This window comes from Leptonychotes weddellii, chromosome 9 (assembly GCF_054177405.1).
Source record: "Leptonychotes weddellii isolate Sample4059 chromosome 9, ASM5417740v2, whole genome shotgun sequence".
NCBI classification, from domain to species: Eukaryota; Metazoa; Chordata; class Mammalia; order Carnivora; family Phocidae; genus Leptonychotes; species Leptonychotes weddellii.
The window spans coordinates 110,704,695-110,720,829 of record NC_138377.1 but is presented as its reverse complement, the minus strand read 5'-3'; the positions used below and the strand labels follow the sequence as shown (position 1 = coordinate 110,720,829).

Genomic DNA, 16,135 nt, shown 5'->3' with positions numbered 1-16,135 from the left:
GGCGCCTGGGTGGCTCAGTCGTTAAGCGTCTGCCTTCGGCTCAGGTCATGATCCCAGGGTCCTGGGATCGAGCCCCGCATCGGGCTCCCTGCTCCGTGGGAAGCCTGCTTCTCCCTCTCCCACTACCCCGCTTGTGTTCCTGCTCTCGCTAACTCTCTCTCTGTGTCAAATAAATAAATAAAATCTTAAAAAAAAAAAATGTTAAAAAATATTTTCTTAAAAAATATTCTTAAGTAATAACTAGGCAGAAATTTTAAGTGCATGATCTATTCATTAGAAGGCATTCTACCATCACCCAAGTTCAAAATTATTAAAAAACAAATTGCTAGTAATTTAATCCTTCTTTGTATGCAGATAACAACAATAAAAAAGATGCCACTATCTCTTTTACGAGATTTTCTTTAGATAACCCATATATTGAAAATTCAGAAAAATAATTACTTCCATGGTCAATGTTACAATGAAAAAATGCTTTTCTTTATATGAAAAGCTACTACAGTTTGCCAATCGGCTAGAAACTCAAAATTGGGCTTTGGCCTAATGCAACAATAGGTTCAAATCTGATCATAGCCCAGCTGGTCACTTAATGTGTATTGCCCCATTAATGAAGATGCTGTGATTCTAAAGGCAGAAATAAATAATAAATAAACAAGTAAATAAATAAGTAAGTAGAACTATATCCAACTAAAAAGCTTCTGCACAGCTGAATAAATCATCAACAAAATAAAAAGAAAACCTATGGAATAGAAAAAATAATGTTCACAAACCATACATCTGATAAGGGATTAATACCCAAAACATATAAAGAACTCATACAACTCAAAACAAAAAACCACAAATAATCCAAATGAGCACAAGAGCTTAAAAGGCCTTTTTCCAAAGAAGATATATAAAAGGCCAACAAGGTACATGAAAAGATGCTCAACAGCACCACTCATTAGGAAGATGCAAATTAAAACTACAATGAGACATCACCTCATACCTGTTAAGAGTCACCATCATCAAAAAGAGACAACAAATGCTGGAAAGATGTGGAGAAAAGGGAATCCTTGTGCACTGCTGGTGGCAATGTAAATTCATGCAGTCACTATGGGAAGCAATATGGAGGAGCCTTAAAAAATTAATAGAACTACCATATGATACGGCAATTCCACTTCTGAGGATATATCCAAAAGAATCAAAAACGCTAACCTGAAAACACACCTGCACCCTCATGTTCCTAACAGCATTATTTATAATAACCAAGACATGGAAACGACCTAAGTGGATGAAAAAGCTGCGGTATGTACATACGATGGAATATTATTCGGCCATAAAAAATGAGGAAATCATTCCATTTGTAACAACATGGATGGACCTTGAAGGCATTATGCTAAGTTAAATTAGTCAGAAAAAGACAAATACTGTATGATCTCACTTACATGTGGGAATCTAAATAAACAAAAAACAAACCCAAACTCATAGCAAAAGAGATCAAACTTGTGGTTATCAAAGGCAGAGGGTGGGGTGGTGGGGGACCTGGGGGAGGGTGGCCAAGAGGTACAGACTTCCAACTATAAGTTAAATAAGTACTAGGGATGTAAGGTACAACACGACTATTGCTGACACAGCTGTAGGATAACCAGGAAAGCTGCTAAGAGAGTAAATCCTAAGAGTTTTCACCACAAGAAAAAAAATTTTCCCCTTTTTCTTCTTTCATTTCTTTTTATTATGTCTGTAGGAGAAGACAGATGTTAGCTGAACCTACTGTGGCAATCATTTCACAATAAATGTAAATCAACCATCATGCTGTATGCCTTAAACTGATACAGTGATGTGTATCAATTATTTCTCAATAAGGGGGAAAAATGTTGGGATCTTTAAGTGTTCAATCCTCCATATCCTCTCTCTTCTTAGTGCAATTTCATGGACTCTCTGTGTCTTCAATTACTATCTCCATGTTGTTTTCTTCTACCTCAGTTTATGGTGACTGTTATCTCCTAGGCACCGAAGCTAGAAATCTGGACATCTTTCTGGACCCTTCCTCAGCCCACTTCTCTCCACCCTCACTGGTACTACTGCAGTACACCACTTCTACCCCAGACAACCAACAGATTTCTTGCTAAATGGTTGTTTCTTAGCCCACCCTACACCCCCTTTCTTCTGAAAAACCTCTTCACTCTCTTTAGGATAAAGTCCAACCCCCTGGACACAGCAAGTCCTTCAAGATCTGCCTCTTGGAATTCCCTCATCAATCTGCCCCACAAACTAAGCTACAGGCTTTCTCTAAAGTCCTCAGAAACTGTGCACTTTAAGGGTTCCCAAGCTTTCTTGGCACATTCTTTCGAAGCCACATTCAACCTTCTCCCTCCCACTCTCAACCTCTAATTTGAAAACCTGCAGTCCCAGGGAAGCCTTTTACATATCCAACTCAGGATTAGGGGGCCCTGCCAAGTGCTCCTTCAGCCTATACTACAGTATTTATCTCACTGCATTGTCTATAATTATTTTCTAGTTTGGTTTCCCCACACTTTGACTATGAGCTTCCCTGGGCAGGACTGAGCTGTTTGGTTATATAGGCCAATAGGTAGCACATGAGGAAAGCACCAAAACATGTATTCTTGAATGAGTGATAGTGTAAAAGAAAACATCAGAGGGACAAATTGAAAGTGTTTGCAGTGACCCCCATCTGCCACACAACATCTTAACATATCTCATTACATAAAAGCAATGGATACATTAAATTACTTCCTTTACATAATTGAGTAGGCCATTCCATGTGGACATTGGTGGTAGCCAAATGTCTGGTGTATTGGATGACTCAGTTTAAAATAATGGCAGCGCTTGTTTGGGTTACTCTAATAGCCTTCCACATTTGCAGTAACCCGGCTCTAGCTAGTATTTTCTATTGAGCAGCCGGCCAGTGATCTTTTCAAAACATAAATACGATACTGTAACTTCTCTACCATAGCTTACAAGGTCCTGCAAAGGTCGGCCACCTGTCCCAACATCCCCAATCTTAATACCAATCATTCTCCCTCTTACTCACTCCGCTTGACTACGCTGGTCTTCTTTCTTGCAGTTTCTGTTAAACAGCAAAGGTTATTCCAGCATCGGAGGCTTTGCCCTGTTGATTCTACCTGCTTGCAAAATTCTTCCCTCCTCCTCCCCTCCCCCCATACCCCAGATCTCGCCTTGGTTGGTTCCTCCTCATTCAGATCGCTGCTCAAATGTCACTTCCTCAGAGACCTTTTCCTGACTACCTATCTAAAACAGCCAACACGTCCTAGTCAAACTCGATCCTCTTATTCTCCTTGACTTCCTTTATATAACCTAACCCTACATGATAATTTTGTCTCCCCTGTTAAAGCGAAAGCTCCACGAGGACAAGTGATTGCAACTACTTTGTTCACTGTTGTCTCCCTAACGGCTAAAACAGTGCCCGGCCAATAAACACTTGCTAAATGAATACATGCACTCAATAAGCTTGTCCATCTCGCGTATTTTCCATTCTCCTTTCCCCTTCATTGTCAGAAATCCGTGAGGGTCGCTGTCCTTGCAGGAAAGCTCTTGAAGCGTCACCGCCATCCCAAAAAGTCCTCTTTTCCTCACCGGGAGAGGCAAGCCCAGCCTGGTAGCTAATGGGCCTCAGGGACCGAAAGATGAGCCACGGCCCCGGCACCCTCGTCTTAAGAGCGCTGAGGAGGAGCTGCGGCACTTGGCGTCCCCTTCCTCGCTTCCTGGGGACTGCCGCCTCCCCAACCTTAGACCCCTGGACCAGCCTCTCAGTCGGCCGCACACACGCCTTCCCCGCCGCCGAGCTCCGCTGCCACTCCTAGTTACCTGCGGGAGATCGGCCTTGGGAGACTCAGCCTTCTCACCGCCATTCGAACGAACAGCAGCACCTTCCGGGCCACCGTAGTTCGCGGAAAGCACACGCCAATCTCTCCTTCCGCATGCGCAGAGATCCCATTCGGCGTACAGTGTATCTTAGCAACCGCATCGAGTCCCTCCGCCAGGGGCGGAGCATCGGAAGCCACAGGGGGGAAGCCGAGGGGGAAGTGAGTGAGACCAATCGGAGACGAGTCCCAACCTCGACCGGCACGCCTCCTCTAACTGTCGCGAATGCGCAGACGGCTTTACGGCAGGCGAGGGGTGGGGGCTGCCGGGGGTAAGGAGGAGAGAAGGAAGCAACCAACCAACCAAGTCGCCCCCACCCCCCACCCCCACCCACCCCGGACCTGGTTTACGGCTCCGGGCTCAGGCTCCGATGCGGCCGCTGATTGGCTGCTGAAGGCTTGGTCCCATCCCAGTGACCCCAAAGTGCTGGAGGGAGGGGGCGGGGGTGGCCCAGTGCAAAGTGCATCCCGAAAGCCCCCTGCCTGGAGCCCCCGCGGCTGGCACTTCGGACCCTGTATGACCCGGGACCTCGCTGCCCCGAGACCTGCTGTGTGCCCCCGTAGCCGGGAGCCTCCGGCCCGGAGCGCGGCAGCCCCTGTTCCGAGCCCTCAGACCCGGGCTGCCCCCCCCTCGAGCCGGGACTTCCTCCCTGCACCCCTGCCCCGAGGCTGCCCGGCGGTCAGGACCGTCGCCCCAGTTCTGCTCGACTGTCCGGATGCTCGCTGGGCTGGGGCCGTGAGGCACCGAGAAGGATCAGGAACACCCGTGTCCGGCCCTGCCTGGAGTGTTTGTTCAATGGAGAAGTTGGTGAGTGTGGAGAAGGCTGAAAGGAGGAAGAGAAGCAGCAGCTGAGGAGACAGGTAAAGTCAGTTACCCCCCCCCCAGGGGAAGGGGGCTGGCTGGGAGAGAGAATCACTGCTTCCTCCTGTCTGCCCTTACCACTGTTCCTTTGCTACCCCTTCCTCAGAGCCACCTCCTCCTCGCCCCTGGGTCACTGCACCACTCACTGGTTTCTGCTTTCTAGGTTTGAGCTGGCTAGAGGAGACGAGAGAGCAGGGAGGGGTCAAGCCACCCACCAGAGAAGCAGCAGAGAGCCTCTGACCAGCATCCTCTATAAAGGTAATGAGCCAGACCTCCCCTCCCCCATTGTTTATTCCTGGCCCCTATCTCATTAAGCATTGCTTTATTTTCAGCGTAGTTACCTGGAAATGTAACTCTTTCCTGGCACCCGGTTTCCCAGCAAAACCAAAAACTGCCTGTGCCCGATCCTTAAGATTTTAATTAATAACTTCTTTATCTCAGAAATGTATTTTCCCCTTTCTCTCTGTACGTTGCGTTTCCGTGTTCTGCATTATCTTTCGGTACACTGTGCCATTTACCCTGCTCTGAAACTTTGAGACCTTTTTGTAGCTCCCCCCCCCCCTTACTCTCATAGGAATTCCTCAATTCCTTGTTAATTGCTTGTTAATTCTGAATGACTCTGTTTTTTAATTAAACCACAATTTTCTGTTTTCCCCTTATGTCTTCTTATCACCTTTCCTCTACCTCTGTCAGAAAATCTTTCGAGTTAACTGACAAGGGTTTGGTAGAGGAAGGTACAGTAATGGCTGAAATTTGTGACTTTTGGAAAATAATGTGACTTTTTTCTAGTGAAAAGTGAATCTGTGTAGCTGGATAGTGTGGATAGTTTGAAAGCAGTGTTGGCCCCTGACGCACTTGAATATAATTAACTCATGTGGCTCTTACATGCTTCTGTGTGACAGATGTGGATGGATTTTGAAACTGTTATAACGATAAGTAATATTTGTTACACCTTTGATTTTCTAGAAGAACTTACAAAACTTTATACAATATTGTTAATCATTTGGCACTAAGAGTTTGCAAACACAGGAATGTTTTGGTGTGTTTAGAATCTAGGGCTTTATTTTTGCACTCTTCATAGATAAGATTTTTCATTTCAGAACCCTTACAGATAATTTGTTAGATTGAAATTTAAGTATTTCATTCATGTGATCACATTTCTGCCACTGTATTTTGTTGCTGCCTCTGAAAATGCACTAAAGGTAAGTTTAGGACATTCATGTAGTTCCTAAAGAGGGAATATGATCAGGGAAATTATATAAAAGTTGATTCAGAAATTAGTCAAGTGAATGACGTCTCTGCCGTCCAATAACGGGTATAAAGTGACTGGGTAATCTCAGAGTTATTTTAATATCTCAGATTGTTTAGGGAATTTCAGGTACAAAGAAGTACTTAAAATAGCAGAAGTTGTTAGGAAATTTTTGATTTACTCTATTCCACTGGACTTTCTGCCTTCTTCAAAAATAAATTAATGCCTTTCCTGATTCTTTTAATTGCAAAGACATTGCTAAAGATAGTTTCAAGTGCTTTGAGGGTTTGCGTTTTCTTGAGACCTGGAACTGGACACCAAAGGGAGAGTGTATGCTACTGAATGAGACTGAAAATCAGTATCTAGCAGTGACTGTTCCCATGGTGAATATTTAGGGCAGCCTTTATATAGGGTCCACTTCATTTCAGTAAAAGCTAGGCAGAAGTCTATCAAGTTAAAGGCAATTTTATTTTTTTAAATATGCAAATCACCAGAGAGATGCCTAATGATGACTTTAGGAATTTTTTTTTAAATGCTAACATATTTGAAGTATGTTTTTAAGGTAAAATTGAATTATGTATTTTCTATTCAGGCCTTCTCACTTAAATATTTTTTCTACTTTAGATATAACTCTAGCGTGTTTTCATTTGCAAGGGGTGTTATCACCTGAGATGGTAAGAGAGCAGGTCTGTGGCAAGTCAAGCATGGAAGATACAGGAAGGACCCTGCTTTCTCCTGGTTGCCAGCCAGCTCATTCTCATTGCTTAAATAATATTTCATTGATCCCCTCTCTGCTTTTAACAGTTCTTCTAAGATTAGGGAATATATATATAAACTTGTTGGCATCGGTTCCAGATATTAGCATGACTGAGAGTGTTTGGTCTAGGTTATGCTGAACATTTAAAATGTTTAATTTGGGTAATCATTTACTAACATGGACAGTTAGATAGTTTATATTTTTCAACCTGGTAGTTAACTTTGTGTTAATTCTCTTGCCAGGTACATGGGTTTTTACAGAAAAAAAAAAAAAAGGTAAAGAACCTGATTTATTTGATAACCAAATATAGATTTGTAGTCACATAGGGAGAATAACTGATTTTAACTAAAGATGCATTTTGAGGATGCTGTGGCTTCATAGTTTTGTCTTTATACCTGAAGTGATACCATTCACAATTGCTTAATATTATGCTACATATAATATCTATTTTCTTCGTATTTAACTTTGGTAATGTAGAAATTCATATGATTTGTAAAAAGTCTAAAGTCAGGTAAAGTTTATATAAGCATACCTAATATCAGACTTACAGCCTTTCATTTCATTCCCAACTGAAGACGCTCCCTAAGTAGAGAAAGATTTCCTCCTTTCTTGCAAACTTACTCAGTACTAACTTGAGGCTGCTAAGATGATCATGCCAGACGTGAGTTACTAAGATAATATTGACAAGACCTCCTCCTTTACAGTACTTGTGATTTAATCCTTGAGTTGAGCTTGGATTAAGTGAGTTATACAATGTCCTCTCTTGCCTCCTCCACATTCCGTGAAAATGGTTGGTTTTTCTGCTGGAAAGGATGAGAATTGTAGATAAGTCGTGCATGATAATACATCCTTGTGTTACACGGAGGCCCAGCAATTTGGAGGAAATATGAATGCCCTTACTTGTTCTAGAACATAAACACCATGCTGACTATGTGGAGTGATACTAAAAAACACTTCTACTTTACTTTGGGTTCCAGGCTCTTGATAATACAAATAGTGCTGGTCAGTGTAGACCTCAGCCGTATGGCACACTTTGGGCCTTGTGTTCCTGCAGCCATCTAGGACCCTTGAGCCAGTGGTATTTTTTTTTTTTTCCTCAGAGCCACTATCCTTGGAGTTGCTGATTTTATTTTCATACCAGCCTGTATCTCTGTTTGCTCTACAAAGAAATGCTTATTTCCTTTTTTGAGTAGCAAGCTGTTATCTTGTTTCTAGTTGGTGTGAAATCTGAAAGCACAGTTCTGATTTGTATCACTTAATCCAAAAATGTGTGGACTTTTAGTGAAAATAATATGCAAAAAGCCATTAGTGACTAATCATTTATTCCAAAGGAAAGTGGGGACATGTGGCAGATCTGGTGAAAGTTTTATACAATTTTAGACAGGTCTTAAATATATTTTGTTTTATAGTTATTTTACGCTGCGCTCTGTTCTATGAATATAGACTTCTTTTAATTATGTGAAGCAAGAAATTTGGTTTCAACTTAATGCAGTTCACTTGGCATCTTTATGGAATTCAGTGGTAACATTTTAATTCCTACATTTATAGTTTCTAATATGATCAACAGTGTAAAAGCTCAGAGGCCTGGATGGTTTTCTTTTGACACCATGTAGAATAGAAAAAGATGGATTCATAAAATTTAAACACACTATTCAACACACTATCCCATTATCAACACACATTCCCCAAACAATCCCAACACACATTCCCCAAACAATCCCAACACACATTCCCCAAACAATCCCAACACACATTCCCCAAAATGATATACATTGGGGAAGTGGCTCATTTTGATACGTAAATCTGAAGTCTTCCTTGTTTGTATGTTTTTTTCTCTTTTCTGACTGAAACCTGAAATGGAATTTCTAAGATTCCACCCTCAGAATTTTAGTCATTCTGAGTCATTAATTTAAAACAACTCACATTTACATGTATTTCTTTAGAAAATTGCCTCTGTGGCCATATTCTTTCATTTTATAGGTGACTTCTGGGAGCTCTCAGATTTTTGAACTTCCCCTTGAGGGGAAATAGACTTTTTTCCAATCTCATCTCTGGACTTCTTCTGTGACTTTTTTTTTTTTTTTAAGATTTTATTTATTTATTTGACAGAGAGAAAGATAGCAAGAGAGGGAACACAAGCAGGGGGAGTGGGAGAGGGAGAAGCAGGCTTCCCACAGAGCAGGGAGTCCAGTGCAGGGCTCGATCCCAGGACTCTGGGATCATGACCTGAGCCTAAGGCAGACGCTTAACAACTGAGCCACCCAGGCGCCCTCCTTTGTGATTTTTAATAGACACCTTTAGCACTGATGGTGTATTTCCTTTTTCAGTTCAGTAGTCTTTTTAAAAAAATTTATTCACGTGTGGATAGCTAAATTCTGTTAAGTGCAAACTCGCATAACACCAAGATAAAATTTATTACTTGTCTCATGCCTTGAACTATTATAATGGATATTTTGGTAATAAGTCATTGCCCTTCATAACTTGAGGGATACAGCTGACAGGAATTATGTTTGCATGGTACGTGTGTCTGTTTTTTCCGGGGAAGACTGAGGCATGTGAAGTGTGCTTTTTTGGTTTAAACCTATGGTTATTATTTATAGCACTTAGTATTGTCAGAAAAGAGAAAAATGATCCTAATATTTCTAGGTGTATTTGATTTAAGTGTGCAGAACTTTTTTTTTTAAGATTTTATTTATTTATTTGAGAGAAAGCAAGAGCGAAAGAGAGAGCACAGGCGGAAAGAGGGGCAGAGGGAGAGGGAGATACAGACTCCCCGTGGAGCAGGAAGCCTGACGTGGGGCTCAATCCCAGGACCCCAGGATCATGACCTGAGCTGAAGGCAGACGCTTAACTGACTGAGCCACCCAGGTGCCCCGAGAACTTTCTATTAAAGTTCTACCAAGAGGTAACACCAGTGGCCAAGGCTCAGCAGTGTGCCAAACACGTGTCAGGCACTCAGTGGACTTTCATTTGTCTGACTGAAGGAGTCCATACAGCATTATCACAAGTTACTGTGGTTCGTGCACCTTTCTTGTTGAGAGAAATAGTCACTTCATCTTTTAACCCAGGCTTTTCTTGATATTATTAATAAATTAATACCATTTCATAAATTCTCCTCCACCCCCACCTTGCATGTCCTCCTCCACACATACCCCCCCGCCTCCATGAAAGTGACCATGGGTAGATGGAAGACAGTAAGAACAAGGATTCTTAAAGGCCTGAAACCATGCAGGGCCATCTCCACTTCTCTTGGGAGGCAGGGGATACCAAGGACACCCTTGGAAATAAGGCATCCAGTGGTGTTGATTTTTGAAATGTAGATGTAGCTCATGTAGAAAATAATCACATGTTCTTTTGTGGAAAATGCTGGAGGCTCATCATTGGAGACCTCAGTTTGCCTTTTTTAAACAGATTTTTTATTTTAGTATAGTTTTAGATTTATAGAAAAATGTGCACAGATAGTACAAAATGTCCACATAGTCCACACCCAGTTTCTGGTAACATCTTCTATTAATAGATGCATTTGTCACAGTTAATGAACCAACAGTGAGCATTATAATTAATTAAAATCCAAATCATATTCAGATTTCCTTAGCTTTTACCTAATACCTTTTTTCTGTTCCAGGATCTCATCTAGGACACCACATTACATTTAGTCATCTTGTCTCCTTAAGCTCTTTTTGGCCGTGACAGTTTCTCAGACTTCCTTGTTTTTGATGGCCTTGACATTTTGAGGAGTACTGGTCAGGTATTTTGTAGAATGCCGCTCATTTGGAATTTGGTATTTTTTCTTATGATTAGATTGAGGTTATGGGCTTTGGAGAGAAAGATCACCAGGGTAAATTGCCATTCTCATCATATCCATACTAATAACATGACTTGGCACTGCTGCTGTTCACTGTGATCACTGGGCTGAGACAGTGTTTTGCAGGTTTCTCACCATAAAGTTGCTCTTTCCCTCCCTCTCCGTGCTATCCTCATTGGAAGGAAGTCGCTATGCATGGCCCATACTAAAGGAGAGGTGAGTTATGCTCTACCTCCTTGAGGAGGGAGAATCTACACAACTCTTCGGAATTATGCACAGGAGATTTTGTTTCTCCTCCCCTCCTTTATTCATTTATTCAACCAGTGATAGCAACATGGGCATATAGGTATTCTATACTTTGGGTTAGAATCCAGTAGTACTTGAATTATCTTGTTCATATTGTTCCATCTTGGCTACGGAGAGCTCTAGTCGTTGGCTCCTGTGTTCTTCTGACATACCCCCATCACTGCATTTTTCTTTGAGCACTTCCTTTTTGGCACAGTGGGATACTCCAGGCTCATCTTGCATATTTCTTTCCTTGCCCCACTCTCAGAATTGGGCATTTTTGTAAGGATAGTTCTGCATTTTTTGTAGCTTGCCTTGTAGGAGTTGTTCTGATCATGTCTCATTCATTTTTTTTTTTTTTTAGAAACAATAGGCAGTTTTAAGTCAGATATTATTTCCAAGTGCATCTTGGCCAACTCCTTGGCCTTCCTTGAAGAAGTTTGACAAGGGAAAAAAAGATATGGAAAAAGGAAAGGGTCCAAGTGGACTCTCCTGATTTGGATGGGTTGGAAATTCTGGTGTGCACCCAGAAGCACCTGTGACTGCCACTCTTCCCGAAAGCATGTCAGGTTGCCAGGTGGCCCGACCTTCCTGTTTAAGTGACACAGGGCTTAGCACACCCACCCCATGGGGAAGGGGTGGCCGTTTTCCCAGTGAGTAATTCCTAGAGTGATTCTAGTGTAGTGTGTGGAAGTCACTTAGCATGTGCTTTTAACCTTAGTGGAATTCACAGACCTAGGATTTAATTTACTTAGAGAAAGACCCTTTTTCTTATAGTTGTAGAGAGAATTTTTTCAAAATTCATGTGGGGAAGCTGGCAAGAAATGTTGTTAAATCTTTTAGCTAGTTTGATGTATGCATAAAGGAATAACAATTTCAAAATGGTTAACATAATGCTTTTTGGGCATATGAAGTACCAGCATTTAAAGACATAATCTCCTTTTAGTTGTCATAGATTCCATTTTGGCCCTGGCCACCCACTGTATTGAATAGACACACGCTTTCATTTTTGTCCTGTTCAGAAAGAGCAAGCGCCTACAGTGTCAGTTAAAAAGTAATTCAGATGAAGCAAGTCTGCTCTGTTGTGAATAGACCAAAAAATAAAAGGAACCTGTGTTTGTATCCAAATTCCAAATGTGTGATTTTTTTTTTTTTATTGTCTTTATTCTTTTTCAAAAAACTGTCCTTTTAGGGGGAAAAAAAATTCCTGAAAATAAACCATATTCTATACCAGGGTGGAGATTAGCGTAGGTACTATGATGATTTTCTCTAAGAATTGATCTGAGTTCTTTGCTCTGTTAAGTTTATCATAAAGTGCTAAAATTTAAGCTTGTCAAAAGGTAGACTGTGCGGCAGCTCTGATTCTTTATTATTGCTAGGAATCTTCCCATAATTGGTATTTGTTTTTAGGTTAAAGCTCATTCACGCTGTAAGCTGGACACACTCTGAGCCTCCTCCTCACGATGCTGTATGTGCACAATGGTTATTAGGCAATCCACATATCAGGAAAAGGGACATTCTTCCATAAGGTAAGTGACTGAGGGTCATTGGTCGTCTGTGCAGTTCTCTTCCTTCAAATCAGCTAATGTATACTAAACACAACTCTTGCTAAAAGAAAATCCAAGTTGGCTTTGATATTGATTGGATCCTGCATAGTAGACCTCATTTAAGTGCCAAGATAATCGTCTCATTAAAAAAAAAAAAAATCTGAAGCTGATTGTTTTGAGCACATAGTAATAATTATTAATTTCTTCTAATGGTCTTCAACATCTTCTCTTATAACTCTGAAAATAAGCAAAAACCTATCCAAAAGGATTCTCAGTTTTAAAATTTCTAAGACCAGAGACTTGATTTTATAGTGTTGATTGAAAAAGTAGTCAAGTGAAGAGATAAGGGGGAAATCATGTTTATTAAGAAAACAAATAGGAAATTTCTCAATATAAATTGTTACTTAATAGTAATACGTAAAAGTTTAAAATAACTATTTTCAATGTACAAAACAACATAAGATATTTGATTTTACTCTAAGATAGGACGATTTGACCTAGTTCAGGCTTTAGTTTACCTTTGTACAATCTATAACGAGAAGTTTTACAAGATAAATTATTATTGGTAACAAGATTATCCCAAGATGTCTAACCTACATAGGAGACCAAAATGTCTTTAAAGGACTTTATCACATAATTTTTTATTTTTAGAAATGGAAGCCTACTAATTAGGAGATGAGTCTAATCTATTCCTTAAAATTAGCCCAGATGGAATGGCTTCTTAGAAGCATGTTAGTTTAAGCTTCTGTAAGCTTCTGTAAAGCTTAAAAATGCATTGCAAAAGTTTTTGTATACACATGTGTAAGATGCCACTTTTCACCAATTCAATTTGGACTTTTCTTCTTCACAGGAAGGAGATCTCATTTTATATTGAGTCCACACCTCTTTTGTGACCTATTAGAGAGTGCAGAAATTCAGTATACTCCTTTTGCTTTAAAATGATTTTTTTCATGTGGTGAATCAACAGGTTGTTTCAGTTCTTAACAGTGTTTAAGTATTTTGTGTGATCTTGGTATTCTGTATGCCTATAGAGTCAAACTTCTGGAAAACGAATTAGAAAAGTGGAAAAGATGTGGCAGAAAAAGGGGGATGGTTAATAACAAAGTAGGGAGGACAGAAAGAGAAAAAGAAATAAAAGGAAAATACATGTTGTCTTTGCATTTTACTTTAATTCACCCCACCCACTTCCCCTTTCCCTCCCTCCCCAAACCTTTCACCCTTTGGGGCTAAAAATAAAATACTGTTGAAATACTTTTAGGGGACTCACCTAAAGTTTTTTACTTTTTTTTCTTTAACTGCTTCTCATAGTTAAAGGTCTGTAGTCTTCATAGTCTATGAATTGTCCACTTGATACTCCATATTCACTCACTAATCTGTGATAGAATCCTTGAAATGGTTTATAACTGTGTGCATTAGGGAACTCAAACTCATCCAATTCTTCCTCTGCTGTCTCCCATTTTCTAGCTGCCCAGCATCATCTTCCATTATACCTGAAATAATGCTGCTATGTTCATGGGATCTTTGCTTTGAGTTTTCAAAAGACTACAAAAGAACTGATCTATTTCAGCAATTTAGAGCTTTATGCCTGGCTTTTTGTTTGAAATCTTTTATAATCTTAGGGAAATTTGGTCATAACAGGTGCATGTTAATTAGTTGTAGTAGGGTGAACTGTCATTACTAAGATTTACATGATTTAACAGTGGAAAATTCTGTACTATTTAACAGACACACCATGAGGAGCCACGTATTCTAAATCTCGTGTATTCTGCTTCCCCTCAAAGGCTGTTCCCTGTGACCTAATGAATCCTTTGTAAAAAGCGGACTCAGCTAGGATGTTACACCACCATTGTCGAAGGAACCCTGAACTCCAGGAAGAATTGCAGATTCAGGCTGCAGTGGCCGCTGGGGATGTTCACACAGTACGGAAGATGCTGGAACAAGGCTATTCTCCCAATGGCCGGGATGCTAATGGCTGGACCCTGCTTCATTTCTCTGCAGCAAGAGGGAAGGAAAGATGTGTTCGAGTATTTCTAGAACATGGAGGTGAGTTTACCGGAAGCAAACCTTTTTTTGCCAAGGGGAAACTTAAATTCTATTTAGTTTAAAATATATGTGCCCATGTATATGAAACATTTAATGCTTCTTATTGGTTAACATCCAACTTCTTATTCTCTCCTTCGTGAAGATTTGTTGGAATTATGCTGAGTTTTGTTCAAAATCAGATTGTTTAAAAGAGCAGTCTGGTGAATGTGCTTTTCTCCCCCTGTCACTGTAGTTTAAATGCAGCCAGGTTTTCCCAGCAACCCTTCATGTTGCCCAGTTGCTTTTGTTTCAGAAGCAGAAGTGGCTTTGGGACCCAAAATTAGAGAGTTACACAAGTTTCCCCTTTGGTAATTGCTCGTGCAAACAGAGACCTTGCACAGGTCCCTTTAAATATCATGGCCTTAATAGTAGCCTGTCTTTTTTTTTTTTTTTAAAGATTTTATTTATTTATTTGACAGAGAGAGAGCGAGAGCAGGAACACAAGCAGGAGGAGTGGGAGAGGGAGAAGTAGGCCTCCCGCCGAGCAGGGAGCCTGATATGGGGCTCGATCCCAGGACCCTGGGATCATGACCTGAGCCGAAGGCAGATGCTTAACGACTGAGCCACCCAGGTGCCCCAGTACCTGTCTTTTGAATTTATCTCTTTTAAAAAAACTTTTGGATGATTTCTTTTATTGCTGTTTTAGAGCTCTTGCCTTTTCCAGAATTGTACATAGTTTCTGAAGACAGGTTACCTGAGGTCTCATTCTGTATACATACACACAATTGGAAACCACCTTGGACATTTTATATGCTTTTGCTTCGAAAAACTGCCCATTCCCATAGTTAATTTCCATAATTAACAATAACTCATAATTGCCCTAAACTAGTTTACTTTTTTCCCAGTTGAATTTCTACTTACTTTCTTTTCCAGAGATGGACTATATGTATTTTATCATTTGTACCCATTTGATCTTTGTAATGATGGCGTAAGCAGCAGAGTTGGGACTCAAGTTCTACATGCACCCTTCTGGAGCCTGAATTGCTCTTTGACAATCAGTTAGTTTCATTTTTAAGGTGTACTGTGTTACAAGACTAGTCAAACGGGTAAACCCCCTTGAAGTACAGAAAACTCTAGAAACCCCAGGGCTTTGGTGAGGGTTGTGTGAATCATGCGAAGCTAGGAATATGAAGGCTATGAGCAGAAACTAATTGCAGGGCACTGCTAAGCCTGAGACTGAGTCTTCACACATCCCAGGGGCCCTGTAATAGGAACTGGATCCCCGGAACAGTGGACTGTGGACAGGGCCCAGCCATTCCCTGTCCCATGCCACTCTCCAGCCCTCCTGTTCCTCTTGCTCCTACCTCATTTCACCTTAAACCTTGGAAAGCTCACTTCCAAAGTTAATGAAGGGAAAATGGAAGGGGAACTGGAGAAAGATTGGAAAAAACTGAAAGGTGGGGTGTAGGATCAGAACACTTGGGGCGCCTGGGTGGCTCAGTCGTTAGGCGTCTGCCTTCGGCTCGGGTCATGATCCCAGGGTCCTGGGATCGAGCCCTGCATCGGGCTCCCTGCTCAGCGGGAAGTCTGCTTCTCCTTCTCCCACTCCCCCTGCTTGTGTTCCTGCTTTCACTCTCTCTCTCTCTCAAATAAATAAATAAAATCTTTAAAAAAAAAAAAAAGAACACTTAAAATTCTGGCAGTGCTTACCAAGATCAGAGTTTGCAGTT

The 16,135-nt window shown here is 41.0% G+C and overlaps 2 protein-coding genes across 10 annotated transcripts in view; one reads left to right on the top strand and one right to left on the bottom strand.

Annotated features, from left to right (window-relative positions):
* The window catches only part of LINS1 (lines homolog 1), a 43,663-nt gene extending 39,727 nt beyond the window's left edge, over positions 1-3,936 (bottom strand). For 3 of the 8 annotated variants that reach the window (XM_081831562.1, XM_006742675.3, XM_031038392.2), the window contains exon 1: positions 3,823-3,936. The gene's annotated coding sequence lies outside the window, so the exon portion shown is untranslated. The other 5 variants (XM_081831559.1, XM_081831560.1, XM_031038391.2 and 2 more) reach the window with 4 other exon arrangements.
* A 291-nt stretch (positions 3,937-4,227) lies between these two features.
* The window catches only part of ASB7 (ankyrin repeat and SOCS box containing 7), a 48,555-nt gene continuing 36,647 nt past the window's right edge, over positions 4,228-16,135 (top strand). The window contains exons 1-4 of one of the 2 annotated variants that reach the window (XM_006742674.3): positions 4,228-4,739; positions 4,904-4,998; positions 12,247-12,365; positions 14,165-14,426. In XM_006742674.3, coding sequence (XP_006742737.1) covers positions 14,216-14,426 — 211 coding nt within the window. In that variant the 5' untranslated portion in view covers positions 4,228-4,739; positions 4,904-4,998; positions 12,247-12,365; positions 14,165-14,215. Of the gene's footprint in view, positions 4,740-4,903; positions 4,999-8,900; positions 10,768-12,246; positions 12,366-14,164; positions 14,427-16,135 lie in introns of those variants that run through there. The other variant, XM_031038389.2, reaches the window with a different exon arrangement.